This window comes from Mangifera indica, chromosome 8 (genome assembly GCF_011075055.1).
Source record: "Mangifera indica cultivar Alphonso chromosome 8, CATAS_Mindica_2.1, whole genome shotgun sequence".
Taxonomy (NCBI): domain Eukaryota; kingdom Viridiplantae; phylum Streptophyta; class Magnoliopsida; order Sapindales; family Anacardiaceae; genus Mangifera; species Mangifera indica.
Window position 1 is genome coordinate 13,199,163 of NC_058144.1, and position 23,253 is coordinate 13,222,415.

At 35.0% G+C, this 23,253-nt stretch overlaps 2 protein-coding genes across 6 annotated transcripts; one reads left to right on the top strand and one right to left on the bottom strand.

Annotated features, from left to right (window-relative positions):
* Positions 1 to 6,650: 6,650 nt before the first annotated feature.
* Positions 6,651 to 21,001, top strand: LOC123222656. 5 transcript variants are annotated; one of them, XM_044645537.1, is made up of 5 exons: positions 6,658 to 6,830; positions 7,325 to 7,451; positions 7,754 to 8,137; positions 8,240 to 8,311; positions 20,450 to 21,001. In XM_044645537.1, exons 3-5 carry the CDS (start codon positions 7,790 to 7,792, stop codon positions 20,621 to 20,623), a joined length of 594 nt encoding a protein of 197 aa, XP_044501472.1. In that variant the 5' UTR covers positions 6,658 to 6,830; positions 7,325 to 7,451; positions 7,754 to 7,789; the 3' UTR covers positions 20,624 to 21,001. The 5 variants fall into 5 exon arrangements, with proteins under 5 accessions (XP_044501474.1, XP_044501473.1, XP_044501475.1 ...); XM_044645539.1 differs by lacking the exons at positions 7,325 to 7,451; positions 20,450 to 21,001 and adding an exon at positions 12,978 to 13,454 and having other exon boundaries at positions 6,651 to 6,830; XM_044645538.1 differs by lacking the exons at positions 7,325 to 7,451; positions 20,450 to 21,001 and adding an exon at positions 8,831 to 10,412 and having other exon boundaries at positions 6,651 to 6,830.
* LOC123222655 lies at positions 20,932 to 22,597 on the bottom strand. The gene is made up of 6 exons (XM_044645535.1): positions 22,466 to 22,597; positions 22,223 to 22,369; positions 21,998 to 22,120; positions 21,690 to 21,905; positions 21,434 to 21,598; positions 20,932 to 21,359 (listed from the first exon to the last, which is right to left on the bottom strand). Exons 1-6 carry the CDS (start codon positions 22,508 to 22,510, stop codon positions 21,066 to 21,068), a joined length of 990 nt encoding a protein of 329 aa, XP_044501470.1. The 5' UTR covers positions 22,511 to 22,597; the 3' UTR covers positions 20,932 to 21,065.
* Positions 22,598 to 23,253: the final 656 nt, after the last annotated feature.

Below are 23,253 nucleotides of genomic sequence, written 5' to 3' on the forward strand. Positions count from 1 at the left end.
GTATTAGACAAAGATCTTAGGTTTACTTCTCGATTTTGGCCGAGTTTACAAAATGCCTTAGGTGCAAAATTGAAATTTAGCACAACCTTTCACCTTTAAATTGATGACCAGTCAAAAAGAACCATTCGAACATTATGAGATATGTTAAGGCTTGCATGATAGAGTTTAGGCAAGTTTGGATAATTACTTGCCTTTAGTAGAATTTTCCTACAATAATAGTTATCAAGATAACATTAGAATGCCTTTGTATAAAACCTTGTATGGTAGGTAATGCAAAACTCTAGTATGTTAGAATGAAGTAGGTGAGAAAGTATAGCTAGGCCCTAAGATCATGTTGGACACCAATAAAAAAATTTGTCTTATTTGAGAAAGGCTAAAACGTATGAGAGAATTGAAATTCCAAGTAAGTGAAAGGGTGGGTGTTTTTATGAGTTTCACCTTAGAAAGACATACTAAGAATTGGGAAACAAGATAAATTAAAGCCAAAATATATTGGCCCATATGAGATTCTTGAGAGAGTAGGTGTTGTCACATATCAATTGGCCTTATCGCCTGAATTATCTAACATCCATAATATTTTTTATGTTTCCATGCTTCACAAGTATGTGCCCGATTCCTCTTATGCTCTTTGTCAACAACCAATTCAATTAAATGAGAATCTAAGTTACCAAGAGGGGCCAAGAAAGATTATTGATAAGAAACAACAAGTTTTTCACACTAGAACCATTCATTGGGTTAAGGTGTAATGGAAAAATCACTTGGTGGAAGAAGTGACTTGGGAATGCAACATGTGAGCTTAGTATCAGAATTGTTTTAATCAAGTATATAATTTTGATAATGAGATTTTTTTAAGGGAAAAAATGAAAAACCCAAAAATTTTGGTCAATAAGGGATAAACATATGTTTATTAGAAATGGTTAAGCCAAAATATTCATTGGTGAACCCTTAAGGGGATATGTGAAATTTTGTGCAAGTATAGAGTTTAAGTGTAAAAATTCCTTTATTTATTAAAAATGCTATTAGGTTTTTTCTTCTTCCACGAGAATAAACAAAAAAGTAGACGAGGAGAAAAGAGAGAAAGAAAAGGAGAGAATAGAAGAAAGGAAAAGAAAATAAAAAAGAAGAAAAAAAAAAGAAAAGATTAAAAGAAGGAGAAAGATAAGAGGAAATTGATAGGAAAACGGGATAAGGTATTTAATTTTTTTTTTGTTCAATTAATTTTAGGGTTTGTTTTAACTATTCAATTTGGGGATTTCCAAAATTCTAACCATATTGCTTTAAATTGGTTTAAATAAGTAAGGAAAAAGAAAGATTAGTAGGAGATTACAACGCTAACCTTGGGTCTACCCAAATTAGTGAGTGGGAACAAAACCTTTACCTATAGTTATTTATGCAAATTTCATAGTAGTTATTTTGAATCCTTAAAAATGGTAGTATAGATTTTGGTGGAAATTTCTCAAAAAACAAAAAGAAATCAATAGCTTTCTTTATGCAAATTATGGATTTTGTTTGTGGGTGGCTATGAAGTAAAGGTCACTTTTAGTGGTATGTATTATGTGAATTTATCATGTTTGATTAATTTATGTTGTGTGTAACTATGAATAGTAGTGGATTAAATTCAGTTTGGTGACCAATTGAAAATTGTGGAAATTAATTTAATTAATGTTCTGTGTTGCAGTTGAGTTAGAAGTTGCTTAATTCAATGTTGTGTATGATTGAAATTGCTTAATGTGAATCAATTGCCATAGTGTGTAGCCATAGAGTTGAAGGAAATCTAAGTTCAATGTTGAGTATGAGCATGTTGTTAAGTTTGCTTAGTTGGTATTGTAGATGATTGTAAAGTTACATATTAATTAATTTAGTATGGTGGTTATGACGGCTGCCTAATGATTATTTTTTACTATTGAATATCATGTGATTAGTGTTTTGCTTGAGCAACATTTCATGTCAAGTATGATAGATTTAAGTGTTTTGCCTACACAATATTTTATGTCAAGTATGACAAATTTAAACACTTTGCTTGCATGGTATTTCATGTCAAGTATGACTGATTTGAGTGTTCTGCCCATGTGAGATTACAACATGCCAAGTATGACAATTCTCTCTCGTTCTACATGTGTAGGGATGCCAACTATAAATGATAGATTTCTCTTGAAGATATTAGAAGCAGTAAATAGTTAAGGTGATTGTTTGGTGAGATGCCTAAAATTATATATATATATATAGAGAGAGAGAGAGAGAGAGAGAAATAAATAAATAGATAGATAAATAAAGTAAATAAATTATAAGTTGTTGAATATCATTCTTCTACATTAATATGATATTTCCCTAAATATATATTTGTAATCATATGACATCTGATTGTTAATTATTTCAAAATTTTGAATGTATAAAAACCTATATATTGATTAATTACATATCATAGTGGTTATTGAGTTGAATGTACAAATTTCATTATTGATTTGATAAATCCTTATGAGAAAAGGTAAGTATTTTTGAATTTCACCAATAGTGCCAATGTAATTGTGCGGGAGTTACTTGTCTAGCACAAATAAGTAAGGGCATTAATGCTTCTAAGGTGTCATTTTCTTTTCTTTGGTTAATGTTGAACTTGAATGAGGGAATTATGTTATAAGCACTTCAAGTTAATATGCATGATGGGGTTATGGTTTTAAACATAATTAACTTGTGTTGGTTAAGTGTAACTATAGTTGGGATGCTTTCAATCTTTCCTTTAGAATTTAACAGTTGTGTATGATTGATATATTATGGCATATTACTATATTTCTCTACTAACATGCATTCAATATTCTCGAAAGGATTTATAATTACCCATTCACCGAACCCTTTTAAGTCACCTTTATAAAATTTTTCCCTCCAAGTCATCTACAAGATCGTGTCGAGTAGTGTTTCGTTGAGTTGTGCCACGACGTAACATCTCTAATAGGTATCTTTTTTTGCATGTCTATGTGGATTTCTTGAAAGATCGAAGGCCTAATTATATTATTTTCATGATTTTTGAATTGAATCAAAATGTTAATTTTTTGGGTGTATATGGTAAGGTCGAAGGTCCGATTAAAACTTATTTTCATGATTTTTAAATTGCAATCAATGTGTTATTTTGGTGTGTAAATGTGGTAAGGTTGGAGGCTTATACATGATGTTAAATATATGTTGTAGAAATTCTTTAACAATTTTACACGATGCATCTTAACCTTCTAAGCCCCATAAGTGTGTTTAAGAGATTATGGGATTAACGGGTCAAGATGGGTCTTGTCATAAATGATGGATAATCATACAAATGTCATTCATGATCATTTATGAAACATAGAACTAGAAGCAATGAACGATCATGTAAAAGAGTATGCGGTCATTCATGTATGTGAAAAGACCAAACTACCTCTATAGCAACGTACGGTCATGAACTTGAGGTTGGTGGACGTTCATGACATAAGCTTGAACTACTGTTAAAAGACAAGTATGATCATGCATGAAATCAAAAGCATGAGCGATCATGAACGAAGGAAGAAGTCATTCATGTTGAGTAAAAAGTGTACACCTATTCATATAGGATGAACAATCATACGTCAATTAAGTTTGAATAGATGTTTATGGAAAGTGTTCATTTGTTTGTTTAGTTCTTTTGCTAGTATGCAGGGATATGAAGGGTACACAATAATACCAAGTCATGCCAAGAATGCGTACATATGAGTTAGACAATGAAAAAGACATAAGTTATACGTTGAAAGTGAGATATGAGCCCAATTTATATGATAAAAAGGCTCGAGTGTAATCACTTATTTTCATGAAAGCATATCCTAGTTATTTTTATGTTGTTTACAATTTTCATACATGTTCTCTTGTACTTAAGATATAGAGTTTTCAAATTTTCAAAATACTCATAAAAACATATTTTCTTATAATAGTTATGTTTTTTTGTATATTTTAATGAGGGTTATAAAGGCGTGCTACAAGATTTTCTCTTTACATACCCACAGTAGGGCATAGATGATACGTAGTAGTCCAATTGATGTGTATAGAGAAAAAGGATTATGTAATTATATAACTCATGTGGCAAAGGTGTCTAATCCTTGATTATTAATCTATCTAGATTGATTGGCATAAAGAAAATATTTTTAGAATAATGTTTTCACCACAACTTTCATATGCATTACATATACAAAGTTATCATAGTTTAGGATTTGGAGGTGTATCTTAGATGACCAAGTAAGGTCATGAAAGTTCTAGGTTCAAAGGCATTTCCTAAATGGCTAAGTATGATTTTCCACATCATTAAAGTTAAAGGTATACTCTAGATAACCAAGTTCAGGTGGAAAATTAGTATTAATGTTGGGAAAACAAGAGTTAGATGTATAGAATTAAGTTCTTTTATTTACTAAGTGATTTATCACTCACTTCTAAAGTTGGCGAAGGGGCCGAGCTAGTTAGGGCCTCCCTTTTAAGCTTGGCCTATAGGTGACACAACACATTACTATAGTGGGTCATGTTAGACTCGCACTTGCAAGTTGCCTGGGCCATACTCGAGCCTAGAAACCAAACCTATGAGTTGGCTCGACACAACATGCTATTGAAGTGGAACAAAAAAATGAAAAAAAAATAAATTGGCTATAGAACGACACCTTGTCAATTTTTTTTTAAATATAAACCTTCTCTCCCAAAACATTTTCCATTCCTTTCAATCTCTATAGACTTTTTTTAATCTCTTAATTTCAATCTAAAATTCTCTCGAATCCTCAATTAATTTTTTATTCTTTCCAACAACTTAGTTTCAGTTTGGTCTTACAATTTTGCCAATCATTAATTTTTTTCAGTCAATCATTAATTTTTTCATTCAATACAAAATTACAAATGGATTTAAACTCACATGAGTTCAATCTGTTTAAATACATTGAAAGTGATGAAACTAAATATGTTGTCAATCAAGAATCTTAAATACAAACATGTGGAAGTGTAGTATCACTAGTGGGGAAAAAACGAAAAAAGAAACTGATGATGTAGGAGAACTCTGATCAAATTGAAGAAACCACTGAAAGTAAATTAATTTGATAGATAATATACAAACAATGCGGTATTTGTTTTACATATGCTAATTTGAGCAACATCGGTCATCTCTGTCATCACATTACTTAATATCGTGCCAGTTCAGGCAACACGACATAGCCCAACTTGATTCATCACCACCTTTGCTTACCATTTTCCTTTGTTTTTGCAAGTAATAGGTAGTGGTGGTAGCTACAATGTATGGAGTTAATATGATATCAACATAAGGCAAAACAATCATTTTAGTTTTATGTTTATTTATGAGTTATGTACAAGAAGATTGTTATGTTATATTATATTTGATGTCAAACTACACACTTGTGGTTGATGATTACTGATAGACATTTATGTCATCTTTAGAGGTTTCTATTTGGTAATTATGTGTGAAGTTTCATTTATACCCTAAAAGTTAAAGTTATAACATGTTAAGTTAGTCAATAATAGTAGTGTTTCTCTTTAGAAAACAATACTTTTAGAGATGTGTGTTACATTGCCATCTTGCTAGACTTTTATGTTTTAGTATACATAAATTTTCTAATCTTCTAAACTTTTAAAATTTGCAAACAACCTAGCACCAAACTTTGATGTGAGGATAATTAATAAATATATAAAATAAACTATAAAATTTAATTATAATTTTATGAGTTGAGCTCAAGTCAACAACTCTCAACCTTGTTGAACTTGAACTCGAACATTGCATCTAACTTATCAAACCAAACTCATGCGTAACAATACTTAATTCAGTTCGACTATTACCCTATACGTCCTACTTGCCTAACATGAATTATAAAGTTAAAAAAACTTAAATTTAAAATTTCAATTATTTAAAATGCTTTTAATTTTAAGTTTCAATTATTTAATTTTTCAACTATGTTCAGAAATGGTTGTGGGTTGTGTTGAGCTGAATTTGACATGATTTATCATGTTCATAGGTCATGGACTCATGTGTCAAGGCTTGCTATATTATATTTTGCTTATTTTTTATTTTTTCATGGGTTGGATCCTAAGCCCCTCATATGAACTGTACAACTTGCAAGACTAACACAACCTACAAAAATACAAGTCTAATTATGTTAATGCAATTAGAGTTAGATTCAAACCAAACTGACTGAGTCTTAAAAATTGATTCAACTTAGTTTAATTTGGTTTGAATTCATTTAGTTTTAATTCAAATAAAGTTTCAGATGAAATAGTCGGCTCGTTTAGTCAAATTGTCCACTCATTTAATAAACCAAGTCAAATTAGAACCAAAAGGTCAACTTAAATCTATGGTTTAAATTTATGATTCAGATTTATAGTTCAAATTTACAACTTATTTATAAAATGATATCATTTTATCTATTATTGATTAAAATGTCGTTTATTTAATAAGTTGTGAACTCGAACTACGAATCTAAATTATAAGTGCGAGTAATAAATTTAAAATGAACTTAAGTTAAATTATTTTTATTTAAACCAAATTTAAATCACTTTTTATTTTGATTTGACAAACTCAAATTAAATTAAAATTAAAACCATTCTTTTAAATTGAGCTTCAACTTAAGGTTGTTTAGGGTGTACTCATGAATAAGAAAGACCCATAATATAATCGCACGTGGCGCATAGCCAAACAGTAGTAAACAATATTGAGACTTCCGTCTTCCTTTTCTGGCACTTATTCTCGTCGATTCTCTTCTCTTCTGTGATCACGCCATTTGCGGCAAAAAAAAAAAAAAAAGAATATGGGAAGGAAACGCAATGCTGCAAAGAGTAAAGAAAGAGCTTCCGTGGTATGTTTTTCTTTTTGCAATTTTTCTGTTAGTGTAATATGTTTCATATTCCCTTTTTGTTTCCAACATTGTTGTTATTTATTTATGATAATGGCTGTGTCTTTTTTGGCTGGTTTTGACTTGTTCTTGTGTCTGATTTGTTTATCGCTTTTGCACGTTTACTTTTTTATTACCTTTTTCTCAATAATAACCAGTGAATGTGTTGATAATTGATATTTTAGTGTAAAGTTTTGATTTTTTTTTTTCTCGTCTAACGTCTTAACGGATTTTCGTTTGTAACTTTTATAATGCAAATTTTGTATTTGTTGCTGTTTGGGATCGAGGCTTCATCTTCTGTGCTGGCTACACAGCCAATTTTATTCAATTATAAAAGGCTTGTAGAAACGATAAAGATGTCTTGGGATTTTGTTCTTTTGAAGAGGTTCAGAAAAAGAGAATAAATTGTTATGCCAGTAGGATTTGTCCCTTAATAATTGTAACTCGGCTAGCATCAGTTGTGGTAGGTCTTTGATGTGCGCCTAGCACATTAACAACTCAACACCTTGACACAGACATCACAACCCAGGCCAGGGGCACATAGATAACTCACGTGGACTAAATGAATATATTAGCAGAGCACAGGTACGTGTTCTCCAAGTAAGAGAATGCCTGAAGCTAATCAATCATGATCACTTGTTCACTAGTAAACAAGTAATTCAAATTGCCATAATAGACAATTAGGTTTGTATAATCAACGCATTGCTGACCCAGTCAGTTATGCTGCATTTAATTCAAAAGACAAGTATTGTTTTGATGGCATATTAAATGTAAAGTGACTAAACCAATTAGACAATAAATATTGTACTCAATGAAAAGTGGTAGTATTGCACCCAACCTCCTTTAACGTATAATGATCCTAACGGTATAGGTATTCTGGTTAACAGGATCAATCCTTGGAGAAAGTAGAACAACAACCAAAAATGCAATCCAATTCTAGTAATGGATCTTTGAAAAAGAAAGGGAAACATGTTGTTGGCATTAGTGTTAGGCGCTCTGTACGACTTCAAGGTACGGCTGTGCACACTCACAACCAGGACATTGAGCGTTTAATTGATGAGGTAACTTTGACTGAAAGTGAGAAAGAAGATGAACCATCTACAGATGAGATGGAACAACCCAAACCAACTATGGAAAATAAAAACTTGGAAGATAAAGTTGACTACCTAATACAACTAGTAGAAAGCCAACAAAGCAAATTTTCACCTCATGAGAACCTGTGTATGTGTCATGCCAGATATAAAAACTTGTATTTTGACTCCCAAAAGAAGGTATAGCATTGTGCTAGTATTTGTCTCTATTTTTCAGAAAATCTCAAGTGTCAATATTGCCTTAAACGCTACTTATGTCTTTTTTTTCCTTCCCTCAAGCAGATTGAAACCTTAACAAATGAAAATCATCAGCTAGCTTTGAAGTTGGAGAATGCTCTAGGCAAACTTGAATCAGTATGTTCTTTAGATGTTCTTAATAAAAAATGTTATCACTTTTTTATTTTTTTTGTTTTCTTTATAGCAAAGTCATGCATTTGTATTCTTATTGTTTCATAACTGTCTAGAAACATGTCTCTTTTCACAATGTTGCCATAAGAGATTTTGTGATAGGAATTTCATCTTTTGTGGTAAGCATTAGGATAGTTTTTGTTATAGAACATGTAAATTATATATTACCATATAGGAGTAGATTATACAAATAATGGAGATTGATTATAAGAATTTAACTGTAATAGAACTTAATTATAGGATCGTAATTATAGGAAATTAAATATTTTGTTTTCTTAATATAAGATTCCTGATTTGTATATATATACATGTATTGTTATAGCAATGAAATATAAACAAAAATTACTTTCTATTCGATTTTGTATATGATATCAGAGCAAGGTTTGCCCTATTGTGCAAATTTGTCTATTTCATCCTATCCTGTCACCCTTGTAGAGTGACTATTTCACCTCACCACTAGCCTAGGAAGGAGCGCCACCTGACCTGAAGATCGGCCAATTCCCAGAATTTGATCATCGGAGTACTCACGCGCTACTTCTTTCCTCGACAACGTGAGTCGCCAATCTCCTTCTCCAACAAGCGTGAGGTCTCACCACTGAGACTATTGCACTCAGAAAATGACGACGATCATAACCTCAAAAGCCTGTCATTGTTTGCCATCACATGTGCCATTACAGTCGTCAAAATAGTTGTCTTCGTTGAATTTTCTCCCTATTTAGACTTCGTTCACCTTTTTTCGATATTGTCTCTTTATGTACAACATATGTTGATCCTCTATTGCTGCAAAATCATTTGATCAAGCACCTTCTTGTTGTATTTGACTTTTGATTATTTTGAGTAATATTATGGTTGATAATAAACCTATAACTATGGCTGATGTGGTTCTTGTAATATCAAAAATCACGGAACACTAGCGTAATGGTTCTAATAATTTGGAATAGAGCAAGACAGTTCAACTTTATCTTCTAAGCCTTAAGAAAGATGATTACCTTACAGAAACCCTCCTACGGGTGGTCCTAAACAAGCATGACTAAGAGATGATGCCTGATTATTCCTATGAATACGAAATTTCATTGAAAGTAAGGTAATTAGCGTAATTAATCACTGTGAATTAGTTAAAGAATTGATGAAGTATCTAGATTTCCTGTATTTTGAAAGAGAGAATATTTTTCTCATATATGAGTTATGCAAAGCCTTTTATTGTGCAAAAAAACAAGATAAGACGATTACTTCCTATTTTGTGGACTTTATAAGAATTTATGAAGAACTCAATATATTATTATCATTCTGTCCTGATGCCAAAGATTAACAAGCCCAATGAGAGCAGATGACCATTATGAGTTTCTTAGTTGGTCGTCCTCTTGAGTTTGAGGCTATTGTCTTAGATACTTGCTAGTCTTGAGATTTCATCATTACATGACACATTTACTAGGGTACTTCATACATAAAGTATTTTATCGTTTCAGAATAATAGTGCTCTTATTGGTCAAAGTAGTGCACATGAAATTGGATGCCCATATAATAGATTGGTAATAGATGAGAGGAATCAACAATCATGATAGAGTTATTGATAATCGGAGTAAAGATTCTGGAGGGATTGTTTGCTATTACTATCATGAGTCTGGACATGCAAAACGTACTTGTAGAAAATTGTAGAATCGGACTTAGAAATCTGAATTAGCACATATTGCAGTCACCAACACTGCAACCAATTCATCATCTAAATAGACTATTATGATTTTTGCAGATGAATTTGTCAAATTCTCTTAGTACCAGGAATCACTGAAGTCTTCATCAACTCTTTTCACTGTAATTGCTGAGTCATGTAAACCAAACACGTCTTATTTCCTCATTATCCAAATGGGTAGTTGATTCTAATGCCATAGATCATATGACAAGTAATCCTAGTCACTTTTTTACTTTCCAATCACATGCATCTCCTTCTAGTGTTACTTTAGCAGATGGATTAACATCATATGTTCTTAGTTCTGACACTGTTGATCCAACTTCATTAATTTCCCTGTCATCTATCTTAAGTTTACAAAAATTTTCTTTCAATTTAATTTCTGTAAGTAAGCTCACTCGTGCCCTTAATTGTTGTGTCTCATTTTTTCCTTATCATTGTCTATTTTAAGATCTTATAACGAAACAAATTATTGGTGGAGGACATGAATCTAGGGGTCTATACATCCCTGACATGCAAATACCAAGACTTATTACTTGTTCCAGTGTCTTAACTCCATTTGAAGAATATTGTTAGGTGGGATATCTATCTTTATCTTTGTTGAAGATGCTATGCCCTTAATTTTGTCATGTATCTTTGTTAGAGTGTGAATTGTGTCAGTTTGCCAAACATCATCATTTGTCTTCAAGTTCTAGAGTCAATAAATAAGCTAGTTTTCCTTTTGAATTAGTTCATTCAGATATTTGGGGTCTGTGTCCTATTGTGTCTAAGATTGGATTTAAGTTTGTTGTTACTTTTGTTTATGGCTATTCTAGTATGATTTGGCTTTTTTTAATGAAAAATCATTCTGAAGTGTTTTCTCTTTTCATACCTTTTGTGCTAAAATAAAAATACAATTTAATGTTTCTATACGTACATTACAAAGTGATAATGCCAAAGAATATTTTTCTGAATCTTTCCAGTTATACATGATTCAAAATGACATGCTTCATCAATTTTTTTGTGCTGTCACACCATCTCAAAATGGTGTAGCTGAAAAGAAAAACAAATACCTCCTTAAGACAGTTCGAGCTCTCTTATTTCAAATGCAAGTTCCTAAACAATTTTGGGTTGGTGCAGTCTCCACATCTTGTTTTCTGATTAATCGCATACCTTCATCTATTCTTTAAGGTCAAACTTCTTACAATGTTCTCTTTCCAAATAAAGTTTTATTTCTTATTGAACCTAGAATATTTGACAGTACTTGTTTTGTTCGTGATATTCGTTCCTATGTCACAAAATTGTATCCAAAATCTTTAAAATGTGTTTTCTTTGGTTACTCTTATCTTTAAAAGGGTTATAGGTGTTTTTGTCTTACTCTTAACTAATATCTTGTGTCAACTAATGTTTTCTTCTTGGAGAACGCTCCTTTCTTTTCTACCTCCCTTACCTATTCCATTTAGGGGGGAGGGAGGGGGGGGGGGGGGGGGGGGAGATGATGATTTGCTAGTATACATTGTTACATCTTCTAGTTTGCTAGAAGGTTTTCCACCTATTAATCCTATACCTACTAGTTCTCCAAAGGTTTCTCCACTTTATGATTCTACACCTGTTAGACCACCTATTACCTAGGTTTATTCTAGATGTCAACAACCTCTAGATACATGTCTTGAATCGGTCTGTTTGTCGGTAGATCTAGTTTCAAGTGATCTTGATCTTCTTATTACCCGTCGAAAAGGTAAACGCCAATGCACTTATCCTATTTCATCTTTTGTTTCTTATGATCACTCGTCTTCTCCTACTTGTTTTTTAATTGCCTCTTTCAACATTACCTTTACTTCCAAAACTATTCAGAAAGCCTTATCTCAATCTGGCTAGCGTGATGCTATGGTGGAACAGATGAATGTTTTAGATGATAATGGTACTTGAGACTTGGTAAATATACCTGCAGGAAAGAAAGTTATTGGACGCAAATAAGTGTTTGTAGTTAAGGTTAACCTTGATGGATCAGTGGCTCGACTTAAGGCACGTCTTGTTGCTAAAACATATGCTGAATGGATTACTCTGACACTTTCTCTCATGTAGCTATGTTGACATTTGTTCGTCTATTTATTTCTATGACAGCTACATATGATTGACCTTTACATCAGTTGGACATCAAAAATGTCTTTTTACATAGTGACCTTTAAGAAGAAGTTTATATAAAATAACCACCTGGGTTTGTAGTATGGAAAGGTTTGTCGACTTCACAAATCCTTGTATGGTTTAAAACAAAGTCTTTATGCTTGGTTTGAAAAATTTAGTTATATAGTTCAAAAGTTTGGCATGGTGAAAAACAAGTGTGATCACTCAGTTTTCTATAAACAGTCTAAAGCTAGTAGTGTTCTTCTAGTTGTGTATGTTGATGACATTGTTATTACTAGTAGTGATATTATGGGAATTTCATCTCTAAATCGTTTCTTTACACTCAGTTTCAAACAAAAGATTTGAGAGTATTGAAATATTTCTTGAGTATTGAGTGATGAGAAGCAAGAAAGAAAATTTTTTATCTTAAAAGAAATATATGCTTGACTTATTGACTAAGACAAGAAAATTGGAAGCTAAACCATGTAATGCTTTGATGATTCCTAATTTGCAACTTACAAAAAATAGTGAATTGTTTGATGATCTTAAGAAATATAATGACTGGTGGAAAAGTTGAATTATCTTACAGTGACTCATCTGGATATTGTATATTCTGTTAATGTTGTAAGTCAATTCATGTCTTCTCAATTGTCAATCATTGGAAAGCTTTAGAGCATATCCTATGTTATTTGAAGGGAGCCCCTGGATGTGGCATATTATATGGAAATCACAGACATATCCATAATGAATGTTTCTTTTATGCAAATTGGGCAGGTTCTAAGATAGATAAAAGATTCACTACAAGCTATTATGTCTTTGTGTTAGGGAAAAAGTCTATATGAAAAAGAAAGGAAAGAAAGCTAGGTTGTCGGGTGAAGAAAGTAGCCAAGCAGAAGAGTTGACTAAGAGCAAAAAGCTGTTAAAGGGACAAGCAGTAGACAACCTAGAAGAGTCAGAGTTCAAGCCATTAGAAACCTGGGCCACTGAAGTCTTATATGTTGAGTTGTTAGTTGTAGAGAAAGAAAAGAACGATAAGGAGATGCATAAAAGATAGAGGAAGAGTGGAGAAGAGGAGAGGAAAATAGAAGAAAGAAGAGGAGAGACCCAACCTCTCGAAAGCTGATGAAAGTGTTTTTGATGTTCATTTCCATTTTTTGTATTATCCTTTTGGGTAGTGCTTCATTTTCATTTGTTCTGTGTTATCCTTTTGAGTTGTGGGAACTATTGTAAACAAACTTTGCAACTTGTATTTGGCGAATATTGCAATACATTCAACTCAATATTACATTGGCGTTGATTCAATCAGTATTACTGTTACATTGCTATTACATACAGTTTACAACAAATATAAACAGTAGTTGTTCCTAAGCCTTCTAAGTCTTGTTCCAACTTCCATCAACCCGCAGATTCGTAGGTGAACCAGGGAGTTCTGGAGTCCAACTGCAGTTTCGTAACATAGTGGTATCAGAGCATGACGAGAATGGAATCAAGGGTAGAAGGAATCAGAAATGGGATAGGTGAAATGAGAGGTAGGATGGAAGAAATGAATCAACAGATGATAGAGTCAAACAAGGAGATGAACAGTAGAATGAGGAACCTAGAAACCAATGTAGAGTCCCTCCATGGCTACCTCTGAGAGCTGCGAGACGCCATCACCAGGAAAGAGAGCGGAGATAAGGGAAAGGCTTCGATGGACCAAGAGAAGTCCCCATCGTACTCTACTCCACCACTGGAAACAACCGCTCCCCTACCTCCTAGAAATGAGGAAGTGTTGGGGACGGGTGAAACCATCTTAGAAGGGTTAGGTGGATGAAGAGACGCCCCATATCGGCGTTTGGACTTACCAATATTCAACGGCGAGGATGCACTCGAATGGATTTTTAAATGTGAATGATATTTCGATGTGAACAATCCAAACGAGAAAGAGTGCCTTACGGTAGCAGTGGTATGTATGGAAGAAATCGTGCACAAATGGCTGAAGTGGAGAGAGAAACGATAGGCATTTAGAAGTTGGAAGGAGTTTAGAGATGTCATCTTGAAGAGGTTCCAATCGGGATAGGAGTGCACCCTCAGGGAAGAACTCTTAGCTATCCAATAAACCCACTTCGTTTTAGAATATCAAGGTCGGTTTGAGCTGTTGTCTTTAATAGTAAACGACATGACGGAGGAAACATTAATGGATTTATTTATGAACGGACTGAAGGACGACATCCGTGCGGAAACAAAACTTTTTCATTCCAAGGACTTAGAGGAAGCAATGCAATGTGCAACAGAGGTGGAGGAGAAGAACGAAATTATCGATGGGAAATATGGAGCCCAACCCGAAATACGTGTCCGATCCAACTCGTTATACAAACCAAATCTTAATTTCCAGTCCAATCAATCAACATCCCAGTCAAGCCCAAAGCTAGATAGCTTCCAGCCCAACCTTCAACTTCAATCCAAGCCAAAACCGCCAAGCCAACCCCACCCAAGCTTCTATGCTTGGCCCAAACAAAAACCTAAAAGATATCCACTATGCACCACAGAATTGACTGAACTCCCAACCAAATGCAAGCGTCGCATTCAGGGCTCCAATCAACTCAGGGGCGTCTACTTCAACATTCTGACGAGACACCAACTCATGTCGTCTTTACGATGAGGAGTATCGTTCAAAGGTGGAGAAAGGACTTTGCTTCTGGTGTGACAAAAAATTTGTTCTAGGTCACAGATGGCAGTTTCGACAACTGAGAATAATGATAACAGGTGAAGAAGGAAGGGAGGAAGAGGGCGACGATGAGGTTGATGGGCGTGAAGAATCAGCACCAGTGGAAGAATGCAAAATGGAAGCCACCTTAAACTCAAGTTCAGTCATGGGATTCAATACACCTAAGAGAATGAAAGTAACAAGCTTGGTGGAATGAAAGAAAGTGGTGGTTCTCCTAGATAGTGGAACCACCCATAACTTTATTTCAGAAAAATTGGTGAGGGAGTTGAATTTACCAGTGCAACCAGCCAAATTTGTTGTGATTTTGGGGGATGACCGAAGAGTTGGTGGGTTAGGAAGGTGTGATGGGGTGGTGGTGAACGTACAAGGAGTCCAAATCATTCAAAATTTTCTTCCCTTCCAGTTGGGGGTAGTTGATATAATAGTAGGCATGGACTGGCTTAGTAGGCTTGGGGAGGTGAAGATAAATTGGAAAAATCAGACCATGAAATTTTTGTGGGAAGGAAAGAAAGTAGAAATTAAGGGGGACGTGTCTCTCACTTGCTTGGAGGCGTCACTCAAGACTCTGATGAAATCTGTTTGTGAAGGAGGAGAAGGCTCCTGGATTGAAATGGGTACTATTTTAGGGGAGGAATTACAGAACGACCCTTATCATGCGCTAAGATTGAGTGAATTATTGAAAGAATATGACACTTTATTCTCTAAACCACATGGCTTGCCTCCTAAACGCAAGAAAGACCATGTTATTCGCCTTCAAGAGGAAGTGCAACCTCCCAACATTTGACCATGCAAATACTCACATTATCAGAAAAACGAAATTGAAGAGATTGTGTAGGAAATGCTTATGGCAGGAATAATCAGACCTAGGATAAGTCCTTTCTCAAGCCTAGTAATCTTAGTCCAAAAAGAGGACGGTGGGTGGCGATTCTATGTGGATTACAGAACGCTCAACAAAATTACAATTTTGAATAAATTTCCTATTCCCGCGATTGATGAATTTTTAGATGAACTTGTAAGAGCTGAAGTCTTTAGCAAGCTGAACCTTAAATCAGGCTATCACCAAATATGAATTTGGGAAGAGGAGGTGGAGAAAATGGTCTTTTGAACGCACGAAAGGTATTACGAATTCTTAGTCATGCCTTTCGGGCTTTCCGAGCTATATTCCAGAGCATCATGAACGACATTTTCAGACTATTTCTACGGAAGTTTGTTTTAGTATTTTTTGATGACATATTTGTTTACAGTAAGGGAATGCAGGAACATATTCAGCACCTTTAGAAGGTTTTACGGTTGCTGCAAGAACACTATCTGGTAATCAACAAAAAAAAAAAAGTTTGTTTGGAAGTGAATGAATTAAGTACCTTGAGCATATTGTGTCAAGGAAGGGGTGGAGGCAAACTCGAAAAAGATGGAGGACATGCAAAATTGGCCCACGCCGAGAAACCTACGTGAGCTGAGGGGGTTCCTAAGGTTAACAGGGTATTATAGGAGGTTCGTCAAGGGATACAGTAGGATTGCCGAACCACTCACCAACTTGCTCAAGAAGAATGCTTTTAAATGGGGAATGGAGGCGCAGAAGGCTTTTGAAAACTTAAAGACAGCCATGATATCCATCCCTGTTTTAGCCATGCCTAATTTCTTTAAAGAATTTATTGTGGAGACCGATGCCTCGAGGTCTGGTTTGGGTGTTGTACTTATGGAAGAGGGGAGACCGATTGCATTCCTAAGCAAGGAATTGTCGTTGCGTAACAAAGGGAAGTCGGTGTATGAAAGGGAATTGATGGCAATGGTGTCGGCTTTTCAAAAATGGAGGCACTATCATTTAGAGAGGCATTTTAAAGTATGTACAGATCAAAAAAGTTTATGTTTCTTAACAAAGCAGCGAATCATTGGCAATGAGCAGCAAAAATGGTTAGTAAAAATGTTGGGATTCGATTTTGAAATTGTTTACAAACCGGGTTGCGAAAATAAGGCGGTTGATGCTTTATCTAGAAACCCAAGATTTGATAATGAGCTGAGAGCAGTTTCTGTGAATTAAATTGTGGAAGCAAAGGAAGTCCAGTAGGAGGTGATGTAGAATGAAAAGCTCTAGCAAGTAATCCAAAGTGTGCTGAGTCAACAAAGGGAGTATAATGGCTACACCTTGAAAAATGGGGTCCTCTTTTACAAAAACAGGTTGGTGCTGCCATGGAGTTCCAAATTCTTTCCTTATTCATCAAAGAGTTTCACGCATTGCCTTACAAAGGCTACTCGGGGTTCTTTCGTACGTATAAGCGAATCAAGTCAGTGTTATTTTGGGATAAAATGAAAAAAGATATTAAGCAATTCGTAGTTGAGTGTGATGTTTGTCAAAGGGTCAAATATGAAGCCACATCTCCGTCGGGTCTTTTGCAGCCATTACCGATTCCATCCAATATTTGGGAAGATCTTTCAATGGACTTTGTTACGGGACTACCGAGAGTTAAAGGAGCTGATGCCATATTAGTAGTGATCGATAGGCTAACAAAATATGGTCATTTCATTGTAATATGACATCTTTACACAGCCAAAGATATGGTTGAGATTTTTGTGAAGGAAATTGTATGCCTTTATGGTTTCCCACGCACCATTGTGATTGATCGAGATAAGGTCTGTATGAGTCACTTTTGGTTGGAGTTATTTAAAGCAGTTGGAACATCTCTAAAATTTAGCTCGGCTTACCATCCATAAATAGGCAGACAAACGGAAGTTGTCAATAGAAGCCTTGAAGATTACTTGCGTTGTTTCTGTATAGGACAACCCAAAAAATGGGTGAAATGGTTAGTGTGGGTTAAGTATTGGTATAATACGGCCTTCCACAACGCAGTCGGAATGACCTCTTTTAAAGCCGTCTATAGGAGGGAACCACCACCTCTTTTGAGATTAGTTGAAGAAGACTCCAAGGTTGAAGAGCTGAACATCATGAACAGAGAAAGGACCAATTAAAAGATAACCTATGTAAAGCCCAGTCAAGAATGAGGAAGAATATCAACAAGCATCGTCGGGATGTTGAATTCAAGGTGGGCGATTATGTTTTCCTTAAATTCCAACCATATCGCTTCCGTTCGTTGGCGTCACACCTGAATGAAAAACTAAGTCCTCGTTTTTACGGTCCATATGAGATAACGGAAAGGGTGGGAAAAGTGGCATATAAATTACAGTTTCCTCAAACTGCTCAAATACATCTTATATTTCATGTTTCACAACTTAAAAGGCAAAATTGGGCCCAAAGTTATCTGCCAGCAGTTACCAAGTGATCTAAATGAGGAGGGTGAGTTGAAGGTGAAGCCTGAAGCTGTACTTGCTCACAGGTATAATCAACAAGGAGAGCTGGAACTTTTAATCAAGTGGAGAGACCTGCTTACGTTCGAAAATTCATGGGAACTATTCACCAAAATCAAACTACTATTCCTAACTTTCCACCTTGAGGACAAGGTGCCCTTGATGGGGGAGGAAATGTTAGGAAAGAGTCTATGTGAGAAAGAAAGGAAAGAAAGCTAGGTTGTCGAGTGAAGAAAATAGCCAAGCAGAAGAATTGACTAAGAGCAAAAAGCTGTTAGGGGGACAAGCAGCAAACAACCTGGAAGAGTCAGAGTTCAAGCCATCAGAAACCTGGACCACTGAAGTCCTATATGCTGAGTTGGCAGCTGTAGAGAAGAAAGAGAAGGAGAGACCCAGCCCCATCCCATGATCATTTTTGTGGTCCAACAGTCTGTTGGGTTGACATCTGTCTAAGCTTGCTACTGCCATCTGTCTTCCTTCCTCTAGACTTTCTGTTCCTACAAGAAATATATATGTGAGTCCTAACATATACATTCACCAACTTGAGGGGGAGTATTGGAAAGTTAACAAGGATTCCTAAAGTTAAGGAATTTGAGTCAAACTTTCCTAGTTTGCTTGCCTCTATCTTTTAGCACTTATTTTTTTTATTGTAATCAGTTTTTCTGAACTCTGATTTTCTTAGAATAATGTATAAGATGATTCATTCCCATTTGTTCCATTTATTATATAATGTAATTGTTGTTATTAAATAGAAATAATCTTCGGGGTATTACATTTGAATGCATCTGATTTCATCACTCAAAGAAAATATGCACTTGACTTGTTAAAAGAAACAGGGAAGTTAGGATGTAAACCTGCAAGGATGCCCTTAGAGAAGAATTGGAAGCAAAAAATGACCGAGGATGATCCATGAGTGAACAAAGGGCAATACCAAAGACTAGTAAGCAAATTGATATACAGATTTATCGATAGACCTGACATTGCCTTAGAGGTAGCAAACCAAGCCCCTCGATACCTGAAAGGAACTCCAGACAGGGGTATTCAATTTTGGAAAAATGAACAAAGGGAAGTAGAAGGATTTGCAGATGCGGATTGGGCTAGTTCAATGAGCTGCAAGTCTACCATTGGATATTGTATTAAGTTGTGGGGGAACCTGTTACATGGAGGAGCAAAAAACAAACCATAGTAGCAAGGAGCAGTGCAGAAACCGAATATAGGGCCATTGTGCAAGGGGTTTGTGAACTAATTTGGTTGGAAAGGTTGTTGGAAGACTTACACATACCTAAGGCAAGTCCTATGAAGTAATACAGTGATAGCAAATCTACTATTAGCATTGTGAATAATCTGGTACAATGTTAGCAAATGAAGCATGTTAGAATTGATAGGAACTTCATCAAAGATGAATCGACAATGGTACCATTAATTTGTCCTACATCCTTACAAAGTCCCAAGAAGCTGTTGTCGTTACTAAAGCAATGTCGAAACCAAGTTTTGATATGCTTGTGAGTAAGTTGGGAATGATTGATATCTATTGACCAACTTGAGGGGGGTGTTGGAAATATCAAACAAAATATCAGATTTATTGAGATTTGATTAGTTCAACTATATGTTGTATTTTTTTGTAGTATCCTTTAATCTTTCCTAGATTATATGTTTATATTAAGAAAGGTATCTTCTATATAATATAAATCATTTGTCAATGAACACCGAAGAAGAGAAATTATTAATACAACCAGTGTTTTTAAAAATATCTATTCACTAGCTTATGTGGCTACCAGTTCATTTTCCGGGGTGTTTTTCAGTCTAAATTAGCTTGAACATTTGATTGGTAGTAAGGAAAACAAGAAAAAGTTCTTAACTCTCTCAAATTGCTTTCTCAAAAACTAGAACGTCAAAATTTAGTGCATTGAAAGCTTATTTAGATGCATATGGAATAAATTGTGCTGTGCACAGGTCTGTATCTCTTTTTCCTTCTGAAGTAAATTCCCTTTTCAGTGGACATACGGGAACTTTAGGTTGTCTCTTTCAATAAATATCTGTAAGAATGTATCTATCTGCATGGAGAGCTGAGTACATCGGAGATTATTTTGATTTAAACATTTGCTTGCATGAAAGAGCAACTTTGAGGCTAGGAGAATATTTCCATTTGGCATCCATACAAATTTCATACTCAAAGATTTTTATTTTCGTCTAATTTGTGATGTATTGATATATAATTTACTAAGGTATTTTCGTGTAACTTGTGATGTATTGATATATAATTTACTAAATGTGTTTTCTTTGGTTGTAGACCGAAAATCATACTCGATCATATTCAGAACTCCTGGAGAAATGGAAGGATGTGATCTTTGCCTCAAATCTAACAAAAGCTGTGGAAAGCATATCCTCTCAAGCAGGACATGCACAAGATGCTGGTCGTGAAGCTAAAACTCCATTGGCCAAGAGGAAAAAATTTGACAAATAAAGTGAAAAGAACCGATATTCTTCGTATATTTTATTCCAAATTAGCTGAAAATCCCTTTTGTGCTTCATAAAACTTGTGGCAGTTCTATTATACCTTGGCTTTAGTGGCTAAGTTTATTTTGAACCCAGGTCACTTCTCTTTAGCAGTTCGGAGCGTTTAACGGTTTTTACTGGTCTGCCAAACCTGTAGTTTATTTGAACCCAAGTAAACTTGAACCAGTGTGTCTTAGTATGATGTTCCAATAGGCCAACCAAATGGGCCCTGAATCTTCAGCTTTTTGTTTCGAACTAAAAGAAATACAGCAGGGGTTCCAGGACAGAAATGTAAACGTAGATAAATTTTTTAAAGTTTATTCAACAAGAAAAGCTTCAAGATTTACATTTCAAGTGAAAAGCAACTTGAAATTTGGGCAAAACGTAGATATAGTTGCTGCATTTCATGACTACTCTTCTTCACCAAAGCTCTCGTCAAGAGAAGTGGACAAACCAAAGAAATTTGTCGCAGGTGTTTGTGCAGCTTCATAATCATCATCATTGTTTGCTATGGCTGACGATGGAGATGAAAAGTCCAAGTACATTCCTTGAAGAACCTGCTCATATGATTCGGAGAGATCTTGGGAGGTCATTTGGTGGTACTCAACCAGTTGATGAAGGCACTTATTTTCTCTAACCAAATTTGCATTTTCATTCGCCAATCTGGATTTCTCTGCAAGTAGAGCCTCCATTTGAAGCCTCACCTGCCCACACAGGAGAAACATTGTTAAGTACTTAGCTAGTATAAAAGGAAAAACTAACTTAAAAAAAGGCCTACCAGATCATCTTCCTCTGGTCTAATCCCTTTATCAAATCCATCTCTAAGCCGTCTGTTCTCTTCCTCAAGCAATGTGCATCTTTCTTGCATAAAACATAAATCCAATTTTATCGATTTCAGTTCTCTTGCAAGGGAAGCTGATTTTGTTGCCATGGAAATTGCAAGCTGCAAGCAGTTTCAAAGCAAACTATAAGAAATAAGTCAGGCTTAATAATGATAAAGCATTACATCTAATAGAGACAAAAAATAAACCAACATTTCTAGCTTTCTTCATCCTCTCATCTTTTGGGCTGGGCTCTTTTTCGCTCTGGGTATCATCAGAACTTTCATTGGGATTAAACTTCCTCTTCACTCCCGTTTTGGTCACTTCATTTTGTTGGTCTCTCGATTCCTCCTCTTTACACTCTGCTTCCTTGAGTTTGATATGGAATATTTCAGTCAAGGTGAGCGGTTTGGCCAGATCTCTAGCACCCTAGAAGCATAGAAAAACAAAGACCAATAGCTATTAGTATCAAAACCTAAAATTTACACCAAAATGGACAAACTGAAGAGCTTCAAAAAAACCTGAAGGGCATTGTCAATATTGTTTGAAAGCTGAGACAAAGTGTGAGCAACAGAGTCAAACCCTCTCAGCAGAAGCAATGAATCCTCCTTTAATCGCTTCGCTCTATCTGATTCTCCTATATTCTGAGAAAAAAGACACAAAAATCTCAGACTCCCATCAACTCAATTTCAATTTAAAACACGCACATGAGGTAATTAAAAAACTTGAAATCAATAACAACCCACCTCCCCTTCGACTTGATTTTCTTCATTTGATATTTTTCTATTGCGGTCCTCAAGAATTGAATCGATCCGGGTACGCAAATTGCTCCAAAAACGCTTATCCGAAGATGGGCTGTAGAGAGGAGAAGTACCCATGACGTCTGAAGACTCCTGTAATCAATGATCCAGCAAAGTTATAAGAAAAAAGTAGCCCTTTGAAGTTATGGATTAAAAGAAATATAAAGTTTCAGAAGAAGAAGAAGATACCTTGTTGAGGTGGGCCGGTGATTGTGTATCGACTGAAGCCGCCATTAGAGAGAGAAAGAGGGAGAGAGCGTGTGTGAGAGAAAACGTAACGGCTAGTTTCTGAAAGAGCTCAGAAGGTGAGTTTAAATAGATGAGCCAGTTTGGTTAACGTTTTAATTAAATAGATCTAGCTGAGACTGTAATTGGTCGTTGGTCCACCCATTAAATTGATAATGCTTTTAACCGCGGCCAAGTGGGGCCTTACATTGAATCAAACGGCTGAAATCTTATTAGTGAAAATATAAGGGCTTTATTTTTGTCTTATCATCTTAGTTATTCTTCTGTTATTGGCTCATACTGTTTTAGACAAATTACCAGAAAACGACATGTTGAATTTGATCTTAATCTTGCATAGCTCAAACTTGAGGCTGATAAAAGGCCGTTTACTAAAATTCAAAGATTTCGAAGTTGTTTCTAACAAAAGGACAAAACAAAACAGTTAAAATTTAGATCAGCTTGTGCTATCAATAGGTGCAGTGATCAATCAACGGGCGAAAGGGCTACGACAATTTGTCAATTAAATCACTTTTAAATATTCAATGCATTGAGATTCTACAGATGATTTCTCTTTTAAGAATGATTACTTTTTTTAACCCATGGTTTAGCTTAAATAACCGAAAGGTCCACATAAGTGTATAAATTATAATTACATATTATCCATAATTGTTTCACTTTTTAAAATTTATGTACCATATTGTCCATAACAATTTTATACATTATCCTTAAAACAAACTCACAAACTCTTAGCA

Excerpts from the sequence above, each read along its gene's own strand:
- LOC123222655 (XM_044645535.1), bottom strand. The coding sequence starts at position 22,510 with ATGGCGGCTTCAGTCGATACACAATCACCGGCCCACCTCAACAAG. Across the intron at positions 21,599-21,689 it reads GGATGAAGAAAGCTAGAAAT|CTTGCAATTTCCATGGCAAC; the intron begins GTTGGTTTATTT and ends AACTGCTTGCAG. Across the intron at positions 21,360-21,433 it reads GACCAGAGGAAGATGATCTG|GTGAGGCTTCAAATGGAGGC; the intron begins GTAGGCCTTTTT and ends CTGTGTGGGCAG.
- LOC123222656 (XM_044645536.1), top strand. The coding sequence starts at position 6,783 with ATGGGAAGGAAACGCAATGCTGCAAAGAGTAAAGAAAGAGCTTCCGTG. Across the intron at positions 6,831-7,753 it reads GTAAAGAAAGAGCTTCCGTG|GATCAATCCTTGGAGAAAGT; the intron begins GTATGTTTTTCT and ends TCTGGTTAACAG. Across the intron at positions 8,312-20,449 it reads CTCTAGGCAAACTTGAATCA|ACCGAAAATCATACTCGATC; the intron begins GTATGTTCTTTA and ends CTTTGGTTGTAG.